At 42.0% G+C, this 21,653-nt stretch overlaps 1 protein-coding gene across 1 annotated transcript in view; it reads left to right on the top strand.

The window, feature by feature from the left end:
- The window catches only part of LOC148884172 (ephrin-A5b-like), an 88,176-nt gene extending 67,137 nt beyond the window's left edge, over nt 1-21,039 (top strand). Inside the window, exons 2-5 of the mRNA XM_089020295.1 lie at nt 11,907-12,199; nt 18,539-18,604; nt 18,699-18,779; nt 19,466-21,039. Of these exons, the coding sequence (XP_088876421.1) occupies nt 11,907-12,199; nt 18,539-18,604; nt 18,699-18,779; nt 19,466-19,590 (565 nt within the window). The 3' untranslated portion in view covers nt 19,591-21,039. The remainder of the gene's footprint in view (nt 1-11,906; nt 12,200-18,538; nt 18,605-18,698; nt 18,780-19,465) is intronic.
- The last annotated feature ends 614 nt before the right edge of the window (nt 21,040-21,653 follow it).

Consider the following 21,653-nt stretch of genomic DNA (forward strand, 5'->3'; position numbering starts at 1 on the left):
AATACCACCAATGCCGCATAATAGCGCGTATTAAAAATACAGTATTTTCTGGTATATAAGGCGCACCCCCAATGAATGGTGTATTTTTCAAAAATGTTCCAGTGTATAAGGTGCACCGAACTATAAAACACACCTCCAATAAATGAAAAAAAAAACGTTTTTCAAATATAACATAGACATATCTATGTTTTTCAAATACACGCAACATCCGACTTACGACTGGCTCGACTTACGACCACCCGTACTTATGACCACGACCGTCAGACCCTATTTTTAAAATCTTTATTCTACGCGTGGCACCGCAACGCCCTAGCAGGCTGGGAATGCGTACGACAATTTTAGCCAGCCTGCCAGCATTTCACTCTCGCACAGCAATCGACCGTGTGATGACACCAGAGGGGGGGAGAGTTTGCGAGTCATTTAGAATCTGAGTCTCTATTCAACATTTTGAATTGAACTTACTACCATTTTGACTTAAAACCGTTTGGTCGGAACGGAACCCAGTCGCAAGTCAGATGTCTAAGGAACACCACATTATCACAATCAGAATCAGAAAACCTTTATTCGTCCCACAATGGGGAAATTTGCAAAAAATGTGAAATTATATTTCTATTTATAATTGGATTTTATTTATTGTATTCTATTTGTGATTTATTTTATTTATTATCGTACCTATGCTTGTCTGTGACTGTACAGTGTCCTTGAGAGCTTTGAAAGGCGCTTAAAATAAAATGTATTATTATTATTATTATTATTATTATTATTATTATTATTATTATTATTATCATCATTATTATTATTATTATTATTATTATTATAAGGCGCTACAGTAAAGGCTGAGAGGGGGGCGATATAGTCGGTGGCTGCTGACAGTCATTGCAAGACCTGTTGTGGCTCAATAGGACTTCACATATAAGGCGCACCGCCGTATAAGGTGCAGGGTCATCTTTTAAAGAAAATCAAGGCTTTTCGGTGTGCCTTATACACAGGAAAATATGGTAACATAAAAAAAAAACATCCTACGTTTTTGTTGTGAAATTGCAAGACCAAACGTGTATAGAAGCAGTTGTGTGACATGACCTGAACGTAATCATATAATGGACAAACATGAGGAAAAAAAAGGCCAACTCATCACTTTGGAGGCGAGTAATGGATGTAACTTCAGGTCCGGGCATGTCGCACACGTCGAGCCACAAAAGCAAATACATAAAAATGTGTTTCCTTTTCTCTCGAACCATTTGAATAGAAACACACACACACATATACAAACCCATAGCCTACAGAGTGGTCAGCAAAGCCACCTGTCTGTAAAGTCCTCAGCCAGCAGTTTGCTTTACCTGACTGATGACGGCTTTGACTGTCAAGGCGGCCAAAGGGGGCTTTGTTCGGGTGGTATTAGCCGCCAGCAGCGTCATACTCGGGTTACCCTTGAAGTTGGACTCGCCAATGGCCAGTCGCAACACTTCTCTGACCCGCAGGTGTTAAATTGAGTCCTCTCCTCAAACTCAGTTGATGTTTTCAGCCACAGTGACCCTTTTTCCATTTAAATATGATCAGATGAATCCTCGATTTGTTTACAGTGATGTCCATGTCATGTAATCCAGGAAGTAAATAGTAAAAAAAAATATTTGTGTCCCTATGTGATTGTCAAGACTCCGCATCTACATAACGGGCTGCCGAAACGCTATCGGAGAAGTGTTGATCCTCTCAAGTGGTTTCTGTGTGTTTTCACAAGGGGGTTGAGTGTGGAGTATTTGATGGTGTGTTTGTGAGCGGTTGATTGATCCGGACTCTAAAGTGTTTTCAATCATTACTTGTGATCGCTATTTCAGAGATACGTTGCAGCCACTTTTCACTAGAGTGACTTAGTGCAACCTGCTCCTTTATTCTCTTGGCCTGCATTAAAAAAATAATGTTTGGATAAAAAAATAAACAGACATAATCTGGGGAAAAAGTACTGAGTTATGTGCAAAGTCGGTGTACAGTGCAAAAGTAGTTATACAGTTATATTAAAATATATAAAAAAATATCTTAAAAAAATATACACATTGTTTTTCTTATATAAAATTATACAAATCATTTCATCATATATTTTTGCACCCTTCCCTCCATCGAAATTAATATATTAAATAAAACAGATGTTATTGTATTTTTATTGTATTTATTTATTTCATTTTTAAAAGATACTGAATGTTTTTCTTATACAAAATAAAAAAAATGATTCATCATATAGATTTTGCACCCCTCAAATTGAAACAAATAGTTTAAATAAAACATATTTTATTGTATTTTTATTTCTGTTTATTTATTTACATTTTATTTTCACTGTTAAAAGATAATGTTTTTCTTACATAAAATCGAAAAAAAAGATTCGTCAAATAGATTTTGCACCCTTCCCTCCAGTGAAATAAATATATTAAATAAAACATGTTGTATTGTATTTTATGTATGTATGTATGTATGTATGTATGTATGTATGTATGTATGTATGTATGTATGTATGTATGTATGTATGTATGTATTTATTTATTTATTTGTCTGTTTATTTTTTTATTTATTTATGTATTTATTTATTTATTTATTCGTTTTAAAATGATACTTCATGTTTTTCTTATATCAAATTTAAAAAAATGATTCATCATATAGATTTTACACTTTTCCCTCCATGGAAATAAAGCGTTCACTCAAGGTAAAATAACTCAAATCGCTAGAAAGCTAGCAAACTAGCTAGTAAATAGCTATGAGGTAGCTAACTAGCTAATAGCTAGCTAGCTAATAGATAGCAAATCGCTAGCTAGGTAGCCAGCTAGATCGCCAGCGAGAAAGCTAGCTAGATAGCCAGATCGCAATAGATAACTACATAGCTTTTGATTAGCAATGAGTGAGACCCCCCCCCCCCCCCCTCGGCTAGTTTAAGTTCAAATTTCTGAACAATTTTCACACTTTGGTTGTGGGGCGGGCAACATTGAAGATATCAAAAATTCAAATCCCAAACGTGTAATAATGTATGTGCTACACTGTGTATGTGCTGGACAAATTAGTCCTAATCGGCGCCGACATGAAAGGTGCGTCTCTTTTGCTAAGCGGATGCCCCACCCATGACTTCCACCTCTTTGGGTTCAGAAGCAGCCAGAGGAAGGATGTACATTAAGGACCACAGTACTTAGAGTCATAAAAAATAATGATAGCGCTTGATTGGGAGCCGCCACAGTCCGACGGGTCCTTCGGTCCATTATGCCGATCGGGACTCCCCGAGTGTGCTCACGTGGGTTTCATAACCTTTCTAACCATTATGGATGAATAAAGATTGCGCAGAGGATGATGACGATGCTCTTTACAGACGCTAATAAGGTGGTTGACACGCCATTGAGAACGAGTAGCAAGAGTCACACAGAAAATGGGATGCGATCGGCACCGTTGCCCTCAATTTAGTTTTTTAGAGTTATATGAGCTTGAAATGGGGGCGGCTGTACAAAATATAATGCAATACGGAAATAAGGAAGAGAAGCGGTAGTTTATTGACAGCTTGCTTTAATGAGACCAACACTTAACTTATTTGCTGCCATTATTCGGGAATTGAAGTGTGACGTGGAGCGCTATTCCCAAATTTGTTCGGGTTTTGGTTTTTCTGGCCGATACAGCGCTGGTCAGACCTCTGGTAATGTTTTTTCACTTCCACGAGCTGGCTCCATTTGCCTTTTGTCCATGTTAACACTTTGTTCCAGGGGTTATGTTTGTACATATTTATTTAGCTATTTATTAGCTCTCTATTAGCCAGCTTTCTATCTACCGGTCTGCTCAATCCGGGCCTTACAACACCCGCGGCGGCCTGTCCCCCCCCCCCCAACGCAGGATATCTGTCGGCATCTTGTCCATCAGTCAGCAAATCAGAGGCCGTCTCTGATCCGCACATGCCGCCAAACGTCCCGAACTGCCTCTCATTTGTTCGTGACGGAGTTTCAAAGTCACTGGTGGGAATTTCATATTCACACCCGCCGAGGAATTCCGGTTCCTCATTGAGATCTTTCTCAAAAGCGCCAAGCAGTCCCTTGGTGCTTTTGAGAAAGTGTTTGCTTTATTGAATAAAGCAATTGTTTGAACGATTTCAAAATCTTCGTTCGGTTTGGAAATTTCGAAATTTCGGTTCGTTTGGCAATTGGCATACTTGGCACGGCAGCCAATCAGAAGCCTGCTTCGTGCTTCTGGACTTTCCCGAGCGTTTTAAGGTTGTGCATTTGGATATCATTTTCCAAAGTAGATGAACAGAACCTCAGCCCAAAAGAAAGATTCAAAAGAAGCTAACAAAATTTATAACGCTAAAAATGTAAATGTACATTATCCTGTGATTGTAAAGTGTCCTTGAGAGTTCTGAAAGGTGCTTAGAAATCAATGTTTCATTATTAAAAACATCGTGGGAAGAGGAGTTCACGTGGCTTGTAGCAGACGACGCAACGCAAACATTGCATTGTACAACATGACGAACAGTGTATGGACAAACGACAACTGGAGCAAAATCATCAGCAAGTGATATTTACCATCAATTAAGCAAGTGAGCATTTGCGGTACGTACATTCTTAATAAAAAAAATCCTTAATACTTTGCAACAATGGGTGTTTTTGCGATTAGTCATCTTACTGGGTTTCAAGTTGTGAAAAATGGGGCAGACAACTTTATTGTCTGCCCTGGTGTCCGGTAACTTTTTGTCATGAGTTTCAGACACTGCATACACCCAAATAGGATCTACAATGAACCTAAATTGTTCATGTAGTTTACCAATCCCTCCTTCCAAAGCTCTCAAAGTTTCTCACATCACCCCAACTTCTTGTCTTTCACATTCCTCTCACCCCTCAATAGTTGATTTGCTACTTTACTAACCCCCCCTTAACCCCACTCAGGAACTCACATGCTGTCCTCTCGATCGTCCTATCGCTATTACAAACTTCCACGGTCCTCCCCATAGAGCGAATATTACTCAACCAAGACAGCTCTACCGCACTTTGAAGTGCGTGAGACCTCACTCGTGGATAAGTGCTAGTATTATAATATCTGTGTGTGTGTGTGGGGGAGTGTAGTTTTGCCGGCTTGTCATGGGCGGGTGATTGACTCCAGACGTTGCGGGTTCCTCTCTTTTGCCTCCGTCTCCTCCTCCACGGTTGCGGGTTAGATAATGTGTGGGGAGCAGCAACATAAGGGGCGGCCGGAGCTCCCCGGGGTGCAGTAAAGTGATAGGAGGGGTCAGGGAGGGGGGTCGCAGAGCTTTAGATCGCCCCTGGGGAGGAAGGTCAGGGGTCGGAGTCTACACTTTGGTGATCCGGGGGACGTGGGTGTCAAAGGCCCTCAGGTGTGAACCGGCGGCCTGAATCGAAGTATGTGTGACCAAATATCGTCCTTGTTTTTTTTAATTTGGGGAAGGAGTTCAGGCCAATTTGCAAAGTGCACAACTCAATCGATCCTTTGCCATCTGTTCTGTTTAGATTCTAGACAGGGGTCGAGGTGGGTTCGGTGAGTCGGCCCCTGGCGTTTGGTGGATTCTAAGTCTAGTCTGCAGTTAGTGCAAGGTGTCATTGAAAGAAGGGTTCGGTGAATGAGCATATGAAACTTGTGGGGTTCGGTGTAAACTCCGCCGCAGAGGTCCACCCCTCAGTCTAGTCTGCAGTTAGTGGCCAAAGTCGTTGAAAAAGGAGTTCGCGGAATGAGCGGATGAAATCGGTGGGGTTCGGTGCCTCCGACAAGATTAAGAACCACTGGTCTGGAAGATACCCGCATCTGGAGGTGAATCTAGGCCAACACATTCTGCACTTCATCTTCATCATCAACTCTGATGGACGGCGGTGAGGTCAGTCCATCACCTGGACTCTCAGACACTGACACTAGACCTGGTTCTCCAGCTGAATAATGAAACGTCGCTAACCTTTGACGCGAGCTCACAGTCGACGGTGTCAGATCAATATCTGTTTGCTGAGCGGCAGCGCGGGACGCTTGCTCTTGGAGGTCATTAGTTGCCCCCCCAAGCCTTCTCACCGACGCATGTGCAACTGCAACCTGACGTGTTAGCATCTGGCAACACACGTTCAACCAGTAGGTGATGATGGGACGTTAATGGGGTTATTTTAACGGAACCGTCTCTGGGCCTCCCGGAATGATCTTGGCATTCGAGTGTACGTTCTTATATGTCCGCGCTCACGTGTGCTCGCGTTTAGAGATCACATTCAGGTATGAATACTTAGCCTTGGCCAAAACCAGAAACTTCCTTTGATCAGTACTTGGTGTCTCGCTAACTGATACATGGCAACCATGTAAAGTTTCATGTTCCAGCTTCAGCTGTTGTTAAAGCGCTATATAAACCAATATGTACTGTATGTATTGCATTTGGACAGCCGCCTTAATTTCTAGCTCATGTAAGTTCAGACCCATATCATTTAAAGGACTACCGACGTCTCTGGACAAGTTGTGTCCATAATTTATAAAATGGCTTCAAATGACTTCGACTGATCTTATTTTACAAAGATTCCACCGTATATAGCTATATTTTACGTTTAAGACTCGCACTGAATAACATTTCCCCCCCCTATTGCCTCAAAATGGCACAGAATAAATTCTTTAATCAATTGCGAACATGTATGCTTTCCTCTTCAGAACTATTTGAATCATATTCATAACTGGATGTGTAACAAGAAAGCATATTCTCCAAATCTGAAGCCATTGTTTTGATTCTCCAGCAAGGCAAGACGTCTTGAACAAGGGGGCGGGACCTTCTGAAACTGGCCACTTCCGGGTTCATTTTTTTGCAGATTTTGGACACTTTAAGTCATTTTTATTGGTGGTTTGCATTTGACTAAAAATGTCATACTGCGTGTTTTGGGTATTTTAGATGCTATAAAACGTTTTTCTGATGTCAGTTAGGAAACAAAAAAGTGATGTCGGTTGTCCTTTAAGAATTAACTTTCTGGTAAAATAAGAGAGTCTAAGGTTTCTAATGCTGTATTGAATGTTTGTGTAGTCCTAAAACACAATATTCTGTGGGTCCTGGAATTCAAGTGACAATGACAAAAACCCTGGCACTCCAGTGGACACATTTTTGCATGTCTAGCAGTGAATGAGTTAATAATAATAAAAATCCCCTGCATACAATTGAGTTGATGGATCCAGACCGAAAAGTGTGCACAAAGCTTTGGGTGCACATCCAACACGTACTGCGACTCCAGCTGGAGTCAAGGAGGAGCAATTTGCACAGCGAGGACCACCAGCTTCCATAAACATACACCACTTGTACAATCTTCCTGTCTGCCTTGCCAACCTACTCCATCTCCAGCCTCTGTTGTATTTTGGATTTTTTTTCAAGCTATCTAAGTTGCCTTCCCACAAGCAGCAATGTGTTTTCAATCGGAGACCAATTATTCATCTCCCTTGGCTTTGTTCCCAGTAGAGAGAGAGAAAGAAACAGAGGACTGTCTATACTTTACAAGCTCCATTATCCCATCTTACTGCTGTCAACTCCGCATCGGACCAAGTCCCCTGACAAGGACTTTACGTGTTTAATAACGACATGCGCACATGCGTACGTGCGTACGTGCCCATGAGCCAAAGACCACAAACAGATGTGTGTATGTAATTAGCTAACTTGGTAATAATAACTTTAATTTCCTTGCAGCAATGCTACGGATGACGGGACAGGGCTTGATGGGGACTTCCAATGCCTCTTCCACCCCCCCAATGAGCAGATACCCTGACCTGGTTCAGTGACATCACGTCACAACCTTTGCCTTCCTCCCCCTTACCAATGCAGAGTGCCCCCTGCTGGGAAACGCTGGTAGTGTGATAAAAGCTTAGCAGAAGGATAGCTAAAATTGCTTTTGTGGTACCGTATCGTGAATACGGTAATACCTTGGCTTAGGAACTTAATTGGTTCCAAGAAAGTGTATAAGGCGAAACATGTGTATTCCAAACATTAATTTCCCATAGGAAACCATTAAAACGAGAATAATCCATTCCCAGGTGCCCATAAAACATAATTTTCAACTAAATAAGCATTAAAACTACACGCAATATACCTTATTGTATCTATAATACATGTACTATGGTATTGTAATAAAAGAAATAAACTGTACTATATAATAAAGTCATTTTATTTACCTTTGTGATGGTCGTTGATGTAGTTGCCTCTTGATGATATCTGAGTGAAGTTGCCGTGCTTTCTCAGTGATAATATCACACATGGTCCCCTAGCTGTTTTTGTTCATCCAAATCAACAGAAGTTAATCAACCTCTTCTATTGCCTGTGACTGTTGCTTAGACAACACAGAAACACCCTTAGCCACACGTCGCAATGGTCGACTGAGCATACTGGTACTGGGACGCTAAGTCACACAAACGCACACCACGTTCATGTTTTTCGATTATCTCCTTTTTCAGATCGACCATAATTTTCCTATTCGGCTTAACACTAGCCTGTGGTGAGGTCTTTTTCGATCAAATAATAGCAAAGGTATCCACTCCATAACAAACCACATCTGCACTAAGTGGACTCAAAGAAAGTGGGTGTTGAAAAGAAGTCCGGCAGCCACGGTGACACTGTTCGGCCATGTAGTTTGGTGTTCTTCCGCCAAAAACTAGTCCGCCAGCCATTGTGGTGCTCTGTGTGTTTCCCGAAAAATAGTTTGCATACCAAGTTTATATTCTCACTAATGTAACGTTTGTAAGGCGAAAAGTTCGTTAGCTAAAGCGTTCATAAGCCGAGGTATCACTGTATTTGTATCTGTGTGTGCGTCATAGGATCCGACAGAGTTACCTTCAAGGTGTCAGGCCAACACAACGGATGAGGATTAAAGAAAGAAAGCAAGCTAAAGAGAGTCGACTGAAAAGAGGGATTATCCGCAGTTGTGTGCCTTGCTCAGAGCTCCGGTTACAGATTCATTGATAAGTCCCCTTTTTTGACTCCTCCGCCATTCAAGCCATCCAGACTAAGGAAGCCCCTTGACAATATAATCCCGGATTAGAGGTTATTTTATTGACAGAGGGCTCATCATAATACAAACAAGAGTTCTGAACTGCGGTGTTGTTTTTCAAGTTAAGGACGGTTTGTTTTCCCGCCCCTCCAAAACAAAACACAGCGACGCCACCCGCTGCGCCACGAAATGCAACAAAGGGACTCGCCAAATTGCCTCTCAAAATCTGAAGAAAGACGGAGAAAAGGAAAGTTCTTTGTGAATTTTATGTAGAGTTAATGATTTAAAAGTAATCCACAAAGACTTTTTCAAACTTTTCATCCAAGACGGAAACTATCTGACAGCTGAGCCAAAGTTACTCTTGAAACAACGTTGGGTTGAGTAGCCGCCATTTTGGGTTGGTCCAATGCCGATTCTGTCAGCACAGACACCAAAGTCCCAAGTAATGCAAGTAAGAACGCAACAATACCAAGTAAAAAAAGATGCAGACGTAATCTCTTTCCGGCAAAAGTTTTGAGCACATTGCAAATTTCCCGCGAGCACGTTGTCTTCGATTGTTCGCGTTTGAGCTAATTGAAATCTTGCTGCGTGTCATATTACCGCCAGTGTTTCACTTTTACATCTGTATTTGATGACCCTGGAGGAAAAGCGTCTCGAGAAGCCACAGTGGGGGGTTGGGAAGGGGTGCAATGGAGGTATACCGGATGCTCTTAGGGGAAAGATAGTCGGCATCAAAGCAAACATCCGCGGAGGAAAACGCTGATCAGCTTCTTCCTTAATCAAAACAGAAGGACGGTATGAGCTAAAACTGTCCGACATTTTGAGTCTGGGTCGTGCTTTTAGTAGCTCGGGAGTATTTTTGTCAAATGCGTCTCGATACGTTCATCTGGACAACATCTGGAGGGTCCTTTGGTGCTTCCTCTTCCCAGACCGTCAATGGTAATATCAGTGTCTGAAACTCATGACAAAAAGTTAGCGGACACCAGGGCAGACAACTCTGAAAAGTTGCCTGCCCGGCCATAAAGTTGACTGCCTCATCTCTCACAACTTAAAACACAATAAGACGACTAATCGAAAAAAAAAAAAAAACATTGTTGCAAAGTATTAAGGATGTACCTACCACAAATGCTCCCTTGTTTAATTTATGGTAAATATCCCTTGCTGATGATTTTGCTCCAGTTGTTGTTTGTCCATACACTGTCCGTCATGTTGCACAATGTAATGTTTGCGTTGCGTCGTCTGCTACAAGCCACCTGTACTCCTCTTTCCACGATGCTTTTAATAATAATAATGATAAATAAATCTCTAAGCGTCTTTCAAAACTCTCAAGGACACTTTACAGTCACAGGATAATGTAATGGGCCCGAGGTAAAAGTTGCATGCCCCGGGTGTCCGGGCAGATGCTATTTCAGACACTGGTAATATTACGCTTCTATCAGGTCTTTCTTTGTTCTGAAAACCCTCACTGGGAAGATCTGCTTTTTCAAAAAGTGAATTAAATCCCCCCCTTATTAATTTTCTTGCCCATTTTTCGGATTATAAATTTGATTTCTCATTTGCAATCTGGGTGGGAGCTTGATCATCATTTTCAGAAAAGCAGTTTCAGAGTTGAACAGGACCGAGTTGTCGATTCTTGGGTTTCCCTGACATTTGATAGACAGCTGCTCGTACAAGTGAAGTCGAAGTTGACATATGGGCATGAATAAAGCCGTGCATCGCTTCTGGCCAAGGTCATGATATCGCAGAGCCACTTGACCTCTGCTAGTCATAACATCAGCAAACGGCCCTGAAACGAAGGCAACTTTACGACATGTTGTCTTTGCCCGGAGCCAAACACTCAGAGGTGGTGATGGTGGTGGTGATGGTGGTGGTGGACTGTGGATAAAGTACTTGGTGTCATATTTGACCAGACTAGAATCAAGACCGAGAGAGAAAAAAAATGTCAACGTAATTGATCATGCCACAACATGGACATTCCGCTAGCCACTAATCCCGCAGCACATGTCCAATCTGCATAGCGACAACCTGATACCCTGCGGCACTCAACCCCCCTGCCGACATCATGCTACTCGCATCTCATGTAGCCCGAACGTGTCCGCCAAGACATGACAGTCGTAACAGCTGTGCACAAAGCCTTTTATTTGACACTCTCACCTGATTAGCAACCGCTTCTGCGATAGCATGCACATAGTAGATTCATTGTCTCTCTGATATGGAGCTAGTTGTTTCCGTTCTCACCCAAAAAAACGAATTTATTGTCCAACAATCGCAACCGTCTCATACTACGACAATCCTTCCTCCTTTTCATGACTTCAGTGTATTTCAGACATCCGTAGCATGTCCCTGATACTGATCCACAGCCCATTAGTAGCCAGAGCGACACAAGCGCTAAAGTAGAGAAACATTGGAGGGCCGGGTTAAGCTTTAACACATGCAGCGTTTTACAAACGTTCTGCACAAAGCAGTCTTCAAGTTTTCATCTTTGCTAATGGAAATCGCGCTCCAGAGCGGAATCCTCTGAAGGCGAAAGGCTAATCAGACAATTAACCCAGTACGGGGGATGAATTTCAAGTCTTTTCCACTACTTAGCCTTGATACCGCTACATGGCCTTTGACTGATGAAGGGCTTTTGCCGGAGGATTTCTGTCTGGAGTCTGGCAGAGGATTTGGGCAATTGAATGTTTGTTTATTTGAATATCGAATTGAATATTTATTGGGTACCGTATTTTCCGTACTATAAGGATCATTCATTGTCATTCATTGAGTGTGAGCCTTATCGTCCGAAAAATACGGTATTTTGATTTGTTTTCCTGTTATCAGGGCTAACAGCAAAAGCAACTCATTTTCCATTGAACAATGAAATCCCCAATGAGGACCTTAAAAGTTGGAAAACCGATTTAACTGTCCCATCACTTCTACGCAACTAATATTTTCCTTTTTTTTGTCCCGTTTCTTCTTTAGATTTTACCGTGGCGATTACCACATTGATGTCTGCATCAATGACTACCTGGACGTCTACTGTCCACATTATATCAGTCCTCAGCCGGATGAGCGGGCCGAGCGCTATGTACTGTACATGGTCAACTACGATGGCTACAGCTCCTGCGATCACACCGCCAAAGGCTTCAAGCGTTGGGAATGCAACAGGCCTTTGTCTTCAAACGGACCGCTCAAGTTTTCCGAAAAGTTCCAGCTCTTCACACCTTTCTCGTTAGGTTTTGAGTTCCGTCCTGGTAGAGAGTACTACTACATCTGTGAGTATAGTGATTACAGACAGAAATCACACAAAATAATGTAATGTTTTTATGTCATTTGTTCTGCCTTTAACCAGTGTCTGAAACTCATGACAAAAAGTTACCGGACACCTGGCAATAAAGTTGCCTGCCCCATTTTTCACAACTTGAAACATAATAAGACGACTAATCGCAAAAAAACATTGTTGCAAAGTATTAAGGATTTTTACCACAATTGCTCCCTTGCTTAATTTATCGTAAATATCCCTTGCTGATGATTTTGCTCCAGTTCATCATGTTGCACAATGCCATTTTTGCATTGCGTCGTCTGCTACAAGCCACGTGAACTCCTCTTTCCACAATGCTTTTAATAATAATAATGATGCATTAATTTCTAAGTGTCTTTCAAAACTCTCAAGGACACTTTACAGTCATGGAATAATGTATGTTTACGTTTTGTAGCGTCATAAATTGTATTACCTTCTTTCGAATCTTTCTTCTGGGGCTGAGGTTCTGTGCATCTACTTTGGAAAATGATATGCAAATGCATGACCTTATAATGCTTGGGAAGGTCCGAAAGCACAAATAAGGCTTCTGATTGGCTGCCGTGCCGAGTATGCAAATTGCCAAGCGAACCGAAATTTCCAAACCGAATGAAGATTTCAAAATCGGAATAATTTATTCCGATTTCGAAATTTTCGTTCAATAAAGCAAATGTTTTATTAGAATAAAAATCTTTCGTTTTTCTTTTTTTCTTCAAGAAGTTGTCGGCCACACGCGCGAAGACGTTTTGTAAGTTGTACGTCCGACGTAAAAGTTGCACACCGTGGTTGTCCGGGCAGACGTTATTTCAGATACTGCTTTAACATCCACACTAAATATCATGATTGTTGAATTTTTGGGTTTTACCCAAATATTTCCGAATCATACAAAATTCGTGTTAGACTTTCCACGTCATGTAAAAGGGAATATGTTCACCTTTTAGAAACACAAAAAATATTTCAGAGCAACACAGGACTGGAAAAAGAAAAATAAATCTCAGTCTTTTACTCCGGGTACCTGGAGTGAGGTCCAACCCAAAACACAAGTCACCACGGAGCAAAAAAAATACTTCAGCTGTTTAGATTTGAGACTCAAGTGTCTTTTGTTGCTTACTGGCTGAGCTCAGCTTGTGAGAAGACTCAGGAAAACAAGCAGCTGGAAACTTCTGTTTTCATAAGTGATGTCAGCTCCCTCGCAGGGGCCATAGGGAGGGACCCAAACAGATACACTGGCTCCTGATGGTAAATTTGAGGTATTCCCAGAACACTTCGTTAAAGAAACAAAAAATGATGTGTAATTTAAAACAGATTATTTACTTTTACTTTACTTTCTTTACTTACTATCTGTATTGTAGGTGTTTAAAATACCTGACATGTTTCGGCGTATACTTCCGCCTTTGTCAGAGTGTCACGGATGTTGTTGTGAGGCGCCATTTTCAGCTCAAATGGCGCGTCACAACAACATCCGTGACACTCTGACGAAGGCGGAAGTATACGCCGAAACATGTCAGGTATTTGAACACCTACAATACACTGTCTGTAAGTAAAGAATCTGTTTTAAATTAGATATCAAGTCGACAGGATGAACTTAATACCACGAAAAAATGATGTGGTTGGGCAATCCAAGAAGATTGGAGCAAGAATTCATTGATGGGAGACGTAGGTTGGAAATGGAATGCTGATCCCATAGCATGGTTCATCGATGGGTTTTCGGTTCACAGATTTGATTCTGTACTTTGTCTTAGAAAGCAGTATATCAGAGTGACAACTCATACTACAGGCTTTGGAGAGAAAGTCAGAGAGGCCAGACTGAGATGGTTTGGACATGTCCAGAGGAGAGAGAGTGACTATATTGGAAGAAGGATGCTGCGCCTTGAACTACCAGGCAGCAGACTGAGAGATAGACCAAAGAGGAGGTTTATGGATGTTGTCAAAGAGGACATGAAGGTAGCTGGTGTGAGAGAAGAGGATGCACAAAACCGGGTTAGATGGAGGACACTGATTCGCTGTCGCGACCCCTGAAGGGAAAAGCCCAAAGGAAAAGAAGACTTTGTCTTACAAAACATGTCCAGCGGTGTTCGGAGAAGTGAAAATAGTCCGGATTCTTGTGTAAGACCGTTGGCGTTGACACGAGGCCCATTAGATGTGCCCCGCTGTACAAAACGGTTAAGAAAATAATGTGGTACAGCTGTTGAATAGCTCACCGATGCGAAATCAGAAAGCGAATTCATTTGCGCTATTCTGTGCTCTTGCAAACTGTAAACGCTGTAAAGTATGTTTTAGCATCTGCCACTGTTTTATTCGTAAACTACATTTTATCAGACCACAGCATAACAATAGTTGATACCCAACCCTTGTGCAAATTAATTGCACCAACATGTGATCTTGACTGTTTTCTGGTTTAAATCATTTTAAAGCTCGTGAAAAGTTGAGAACAATGTTTGCCACGATAGGGGTGGAGTCTGTCTGATATACTTGACCAACCACCTTTACTAATTACTTGTTCGCCAGGCCTCTGATTGGATAATTAATGGATTACCGTGTCCTAATCCCCTTTCTGTCATGTATAAAAAGAAGGGGGTTTTGGCTTGTAAATCAGTTCTTCTTCAACAAGAAGTATACAACACCACGGAAACACGCTGCAATTATAACGCTAAATGAACACACCAACAAATCGAATTGAGAAATCGCCAAAATCTTCGGTCTCAGCCACACCACAGTCAGCCGGATATTCAAAAGGAAAGAGGAGACGGGATCAGCCAGCCCACGAAGACATGGACGGTGCCGCAGGAAATGGAAGATGACCCCGCGAGACGACAAAATGCTGGTACGCGACAGCAAAAAGAGCCCACGATTGACCAGTTCTGCCCTGAACGTCCGGGAGAAGGATAGAGTGTCTGTTTCGGACAGTACAGTACGAAGACGTCTGTTAAAAGCCGTCCTTCCGGTACGTCGTCCAGTGAAGAAACAGCTCCTTACCAAATACCCATGCGAAAGAACCATGGCACCGTGTCACAAGTCTAACAAGATGGATTTATTTGCACAAAAAGACATTACTGTGATGAATTGGCATGGCAATTCACCAGACTTGAACCCGATTGAGAATTTATGGTCAATCATCAAGATTCTTCTGTGTGAGAAAGATTGCTCTACACAAAATCCCCAATTTGAGCTATAATTACGACCTGGTATCGGGACCCTTCCATCATCAACATCTGTCAAAATCAGGTCGATTCCATGACGCATCGTTGAGGTGATAAAGAACAAGGGAGGACACATTTCTTACTAAAATGTACATTTGAATCATTTGAGTTGTCGAAAAATGTAAACAATCAATTGTATGGAAAAATAACAGGGTGTAGTTGCAGCATCGCATGTCAACTTTGGTTCGGAATTCTGTTAATCAGTGGTCCTCAACCTTTTTTGCGCCACGGACCGGTTTAATGTCAGACAATATTTTCACGGACCGGCGGATAAAGAAACTTTACAAAGATGTCGTTTTTTTACTCATTTTGCTAGTTTACGGCGGGCTAATTTTAGCGGTATGTATCACGTGACGTGAAGCGTTTTGACATGCGTCAAGAGTAAATCATAGATGGATCTAATCTGGTAATTGTTCATTTTTCATTTTATGTAAATTAATTATTCTTTCTGCGCGGCCCGGTGCCAAATGACCCACGGACCGGTACTGAGGGTTGGGGACCTCTGCTGTAAGTGACAAACTGAGGCGGCATCTAGGGGAGGGTCATGTCCACCGGCCTCTGCGAGACAGATCCTCCTTTATCCTCCTCGGCGGTGATTGTCACCAGCCCCAGGCGGGAGGGAAGTGGAGGCAGGGTCACGTCAAATAGATGACACCTGCTGTTGGCTAGCGGCCGCCTGGCAGACAGGCACAAAGTCCAACAGGCTGGTCGAGCCAGGCCAAAGATTACAAAGATGACTATGAAGTCATCGCTGCTAGCTTCTCATGGCCTCAGAGGGCGCCGTGTTTTTCTTACAGAGCCGTAGTAGAGCGAACGAAGCCTGATCCTAATCTCGAGGGATAGAAATCCAATTTTCAGAGGAGACAGTTGAGAGTCTGGCTCTCCGCCGTGTGAGAGAGAAGACTGACTCGCCGGAAAGCCTCAAACGCTCGGACTCGCCGCTTGTGTACACTCGACGTAGATCGACATGGATAATGACGGAGGCTTGGATAGCGCAGGCGGCTTTCCCTTTAACTTCTTACAGAGGAAAGCGTGGGAGGCTCAGGCAGAAAGCCATTCTTACACATCTGATCCCACGGAATTAAAATCCAGGTCTGGCTAATTCCCTTTACAAAGAGACCTTACATGCCTCTGCAATGCTCTGTTGGCACCAAAAACCGGAAATAATGGAAATTGTCAGGCTCAATACTACAGACGAGGATTAGGGTTTGGCAAAATACTCACTTTAATCCCAAAATTCTGATTTAATTCTCAGAATTCTGACTTTAATCTCAGAATTCTGATTTAATTCTCATAATTCTGATTTTAATCTCAGAATTCTCACTATAATCTAAGAATTCTTTATACTACATCTTTCACTTTAAAGTCTTTTTAAAGTCTCACTTTAAAGCCTTTTTTTTCAAGTGAGAGACGTAGCATGTAGAATTCTGAGATTAAAGTGAGAATTCGGACTTTAATCTCAGAATTCTGACATTATTCTCAGAAATCTGATTTTATTCTTTGAATTCTGATTTTAAAGTCAGAATTATAAAGTCAGAATTCTGAGATTGAAGTAAAAATTCTGAGAAGAAAGCCAGAAATTTGACTTTAATGTCAGAGTTCTTCCATTCATTTTTCCATACCGCTTATTCCTCATTAGGGTCGCGGGGGTTGCTGGAGCCTGTCTTCGGGCACGAGGCGGGGGACACCCTGAATTGGTTGCCAGCCAATCGCAGGGCACAAAAAGACGTACAACAGTCACTCGCACACCTAGGGACAATTTGGAGTGGTCAATTTGCCTGCCATGCATGTTTTTGGAGTGTGGGAGGAAACCGGAGGACTCGGAGAAAATCCACACAGGCCCGGGGAGAACGTGAAAACTCCACAGGGAGGACAGAGTGGGACACGAACCGGCGACCTCTGCACTGTGAAGCCGGTGTGCTAACCACTCGACCACCAAGCCGCCTCTCAGAATTCTTAATGCTATATATTTAACATTTTAAAGTGAGAGACGAAGCAAAAAGAATTCTGAGATTAAAGTCAAAATTCTGCCTTTATTCTCAGAATTGTCACTTTAAAGTCACAATTCTGAGATTCAAGTGAGAATTCTGAGATTAAAGAATAATTAAAGTCTTAGAATTTTGACTTTAACATCAGAATTATGAAGTCAGAATTCACACTATAATCTCAGAATTCTCACTGTAAAATTAGGATTCTGAGATAATTAAAATCCAAATTCTGAGATTAAAGTCCGAATTCTTAGAATAAAGTCAGAATTTCGACTTTGACCTCAGAATTTTGACTCTATTCTTAGATTTCTGAATTTCAAATGAGAATTCTGAGAATACAGTCAGAATTTTCAGTTTCATCTCAGCATTATTTATGCTATATCTTCACTTTAAAGTCTTTTTTTAAAGTGAGAGGCGTAGCATGAAGAAATCTGCAATTAAAGTGAGTGATGGGTTAAAAATGATCGTCCCCTCCGGTTCATGGCTCTTCACGGTGTGAGAAGATGGTAGTAAAATCAGCAGGAACCAAGATGTCGAACAAAAGACATTATTTTAATCTTGTAGACCGCAGGGACATTGTGAGGTTGGTTGAGGAGGGCCTGAGGGAAAGAAAAGGGGCGTGTTGGGAGAGCTTTTATAAAGACGGATAGGATGTGACGTCATGTAAAGGTGGGCAGGATGTGACGTCATGTAAAAGCGGGCAGGATGTGACATGTCAGGAAGTCCAAGAAAAACAAAATGATGCAAAAGGAAATAGAAAAGATGTTTAAAAATATTCATGTAGCAAATTGTCAAACAGTCAGCTAGCAGATAGCTACCTTTGACAGAACTCTCTTGACTATCTAATTACCAAGGCAGCACGTAATAAACAAGAAAAACATTTCAGTTTTAACGTTCTTCATCCGCTAGTTATTTGCAGTACCTCATCGTTAAAAAAAAAAAAGTACAAATGAATTGAGCGTTTCTAATTTTTCTATGTATGGTGACAGTCAGTCCAGATTGTGTGATCCCAACAAAATGGACGTATCTGTGATGAGGTGTTGCAAAAGGTGTTGAGTAATTTGTCGTTAAGAATGAAGAAAAACTGGAATCATATGCGATGTATGCCCCCCCTTTTTTTTCTCTTAGCTTCCCTCACGAACGCCAAAGGAAGAAGAAGCTGCCTTCGCCTCAAAGTCTTTGTTCGGCCACAAAGTAAGTTAACGCATTGATTGACGGAGAGCGTAAATGTGCGACGTCGCGATTTCGGTCAACACGCCTGATCTTCTTTCCCTCTTTGTGTTTCAAGACAATTGCGTGCGAAACTCCGGCGGCGTACAGGAAGGGGTGGACTTTGACGAAAGGAGTCACAACAGTCTCGAACCCAGAGGTTGGTGGGATTTGTCAGCCACGTGTGGCTTTCTCTTGAGAATTTGAGAAGTAGATTGCTCACAGGTGTCAAAGACAAGGCCCGGGGGCCAAATCGGGCCCACCACATCATTTTATTCGGCCCGTGAAAATAAGTCAAACTTGTGAAATTTCAAGCTCATATATCGAGCTAGCCAGTCGCGAGCCGGTTAGTGCTCAAGCTAACCTTTTTTCTATTCAGCTCGCTGGCTACTCCCTTGCATCACAAGTGTCAAAGTTAACGCCTGGGGGCCAAATCCGGCCCGCCTCCAGTTAGTCATCAAGCTAACCATTTTTCTATTCAGCTAGCTGGCTTCTCCCTTGCATCACTGGTGTCAAACTTAAGGCCCGGGGGCCAAATCGGGCCCAACACATCATTTTATTCGGCCCGTGAAAGTAAGTCAAATTTGCGAAATCCTATGATGCTTGCTAAAGTCCGAACCAAAATGTCAAATTGTCTTACGTAAACCACAATAACAGGTTTTATTCTTGACTTCAGATTTTAAAACTAGTTTTTCATTAACGGCCCCCCGAGATAAAATCTGGAACTACTATGTGGCCCGTGGCAAAAAAATGATTTTGACACCCTCGATCTAAAATGTTCACAACTGAGTACTCAAAATGTGTCAGACAATCTTTTCAAGCAAAATCTCCTGATTTTCCCTATAGATGACATCAGTCACGAGTCACCAGAACCTTCTCGGAGGGACGTTAGCTCATCTGCCCCGTCCTTCAATTCGATGTCCCTACTGTCCTCTGCCATCGTCTTCCTGGCGGCGATTTTGTCGTCATAGCGCCCGTTCCGAGGAAACCGCCAGGAAATTGACTGTCCTGATTGGACTGACGGGCTGCTCTACCCTGCCACCCTTCCCCGTTTATTGAGCACTTTTATATTACCTTTGCCGAAAAAAATGGATACACTCTTGACAATCTTTCACAATGAAAGAGGGGGTGACCTGGATCATGCGTGATTGACCTTGGGCCAGGTGCTGACGGCCCGCGCCGGGAGAGGTACAATCTCTTCATGTTCGCCTCCCACATATTCAGCATTTATTACTGTCCAAGAAAACCTGCACAATACCCACACACATACACCCAAGGCGCACTGGTGTATATCGATTTTTTTTCCACATATAAAGTGCACCGAATTATAAGGCACACCTTCAATGAATGAAAAAAATATATAATTGATTAATATGTACAAGTTTTTCAGCTATACGGTACACCACATTAGAAGGCACTGCATTAGAGGCTGGGGAAAAATGGATAAACTCTTGACAATCTTTCACAATGAAAGAGGTGGTGACCAGGATCATGCATGACTGACCTTGGGCCAGGTGCCGACGGTCTCTTCATGTTCACCTCCCACATATTCAGCATTTATTAGTGTCCAAGAAAACCCGCACAATACCCACACACATACACCCTTGTGCAAATTAATTGCACCACCCTGTTATTTTGGCATAAAATTGATTGTTTACATTTTTTAACAACTCAAATGATTCAAATATACATTTTAGTAAGAATAGGAGGCGAAACGTCCGACACCTTCAAAAAGTACAGATAACGGCTGAAGAAACCTTCTCATCGATTTTAGTAAGAAGTGTGTCCTCCCTTGTTCTTTATCACCTCAGAGATGCATTTTGGCATGGAATCCACCAGATTTTGACAGTTGTTGATGACGGAAGGGTCCCTGTGCCAGGTCTTAATTATAGCACAAATTTGTTTTTTTTTTGTTGTGCAATTATGCTCACGCAGACGGATCTGGATTATTGACAATAAATTATCAATCGGGTTCAAATCCGGTGAATTGCCAGGCCAATCCATCACAGTAATGTCCTGTATCCATCTCGTTGAAGAAGAACTGATTCATAAACCAAAAACCCCTTATTTTTATACCCGACGGAAAGGGGATTAGGCCATGGTAATCCATTAATTATCCAATCAGAGGCCTGGCAAACAAGTAATTAGGGAATGTGGTTAGTCAAGTACAGTATATCAGACAGACTCCACCCCTATTGTGGCAAACATTGTTCTGAACTTTAGAATGAGCAATCAGACAATCAGGAAAACAGTCACAGTGTGGTGCAATTAATTTGCACAAGGGTGTACACCCACACACAAGGACACACCAACATAAACAACAGCCTTTTCTGCATACGGATGGTCTCATCAGACCCCAAAAAGTAACATGACGACACCTGACATGAGAAGATCGCAGAGCGACATGTGGGTCAGAATTTTTTTTTTTTGCATGGGGGGGTGTCGGGGGGGTTGGGGGGGGTGGGGGGGGGGGGTCATGATGTAACAGAGCAAGCCTGTCATGATGTAACCTTCCTCAGGTGATAAATGTGTTTTGTTGACTGTGGATTAGCCTTAGTTGAAAATTTATTGAGAAGCATTTTTCGTGTCTCGACTGAGCGATGTCGTCCCCCCACAACGCCCCCAAGAACACATTTTACTAGACATACTTTAACTGTAACAGCCAATACAGGTGTACAGTTAAATGTTGGAATAACATTGTGCAAGGTATGTTTTTGTTTGTGTTTGTTTTTTTTTTTTTTTTTTTTTTGCCCCGGCACGGTACGTTTTGTGTATTGTCATTTCTGTCCCAAAAACGCCAATCAAAACACATTGGATTGGATTGGATGTTTATTTGTCTCGCAGTGGAGAAATTGACATTTCACAGCAGCAAAGTTATGAACGGAAGAGGAACGGATTGAAAGAAGTAGAAAAACAAAATACAGGAGCTTCTGGAAGGCGGCCACTCTCGCGGCGCCATCTTGAAGTAAAAAAAACAACAACAACAACAAAAAAACAAATAACAAGTAACATGACAACACAAAGACACAGAGAG

This window comes from Hippocampus bargibanti, linkage group LG18 (assembly GCF_051943395.1).
Source record: "Hippocampus bargibanti isolate YZ-2025 linkage group LG18, ASM5194339v1, whole genome shotgun sequence".
Classification (NCBI taxonomy): domain Eukaryota; kingdom Metazoa; phylum Chordata; class Actinopteri; order Syngnathiformes; family Syngnathidae; genus Hippocampus; species Hippocampus bargibanti.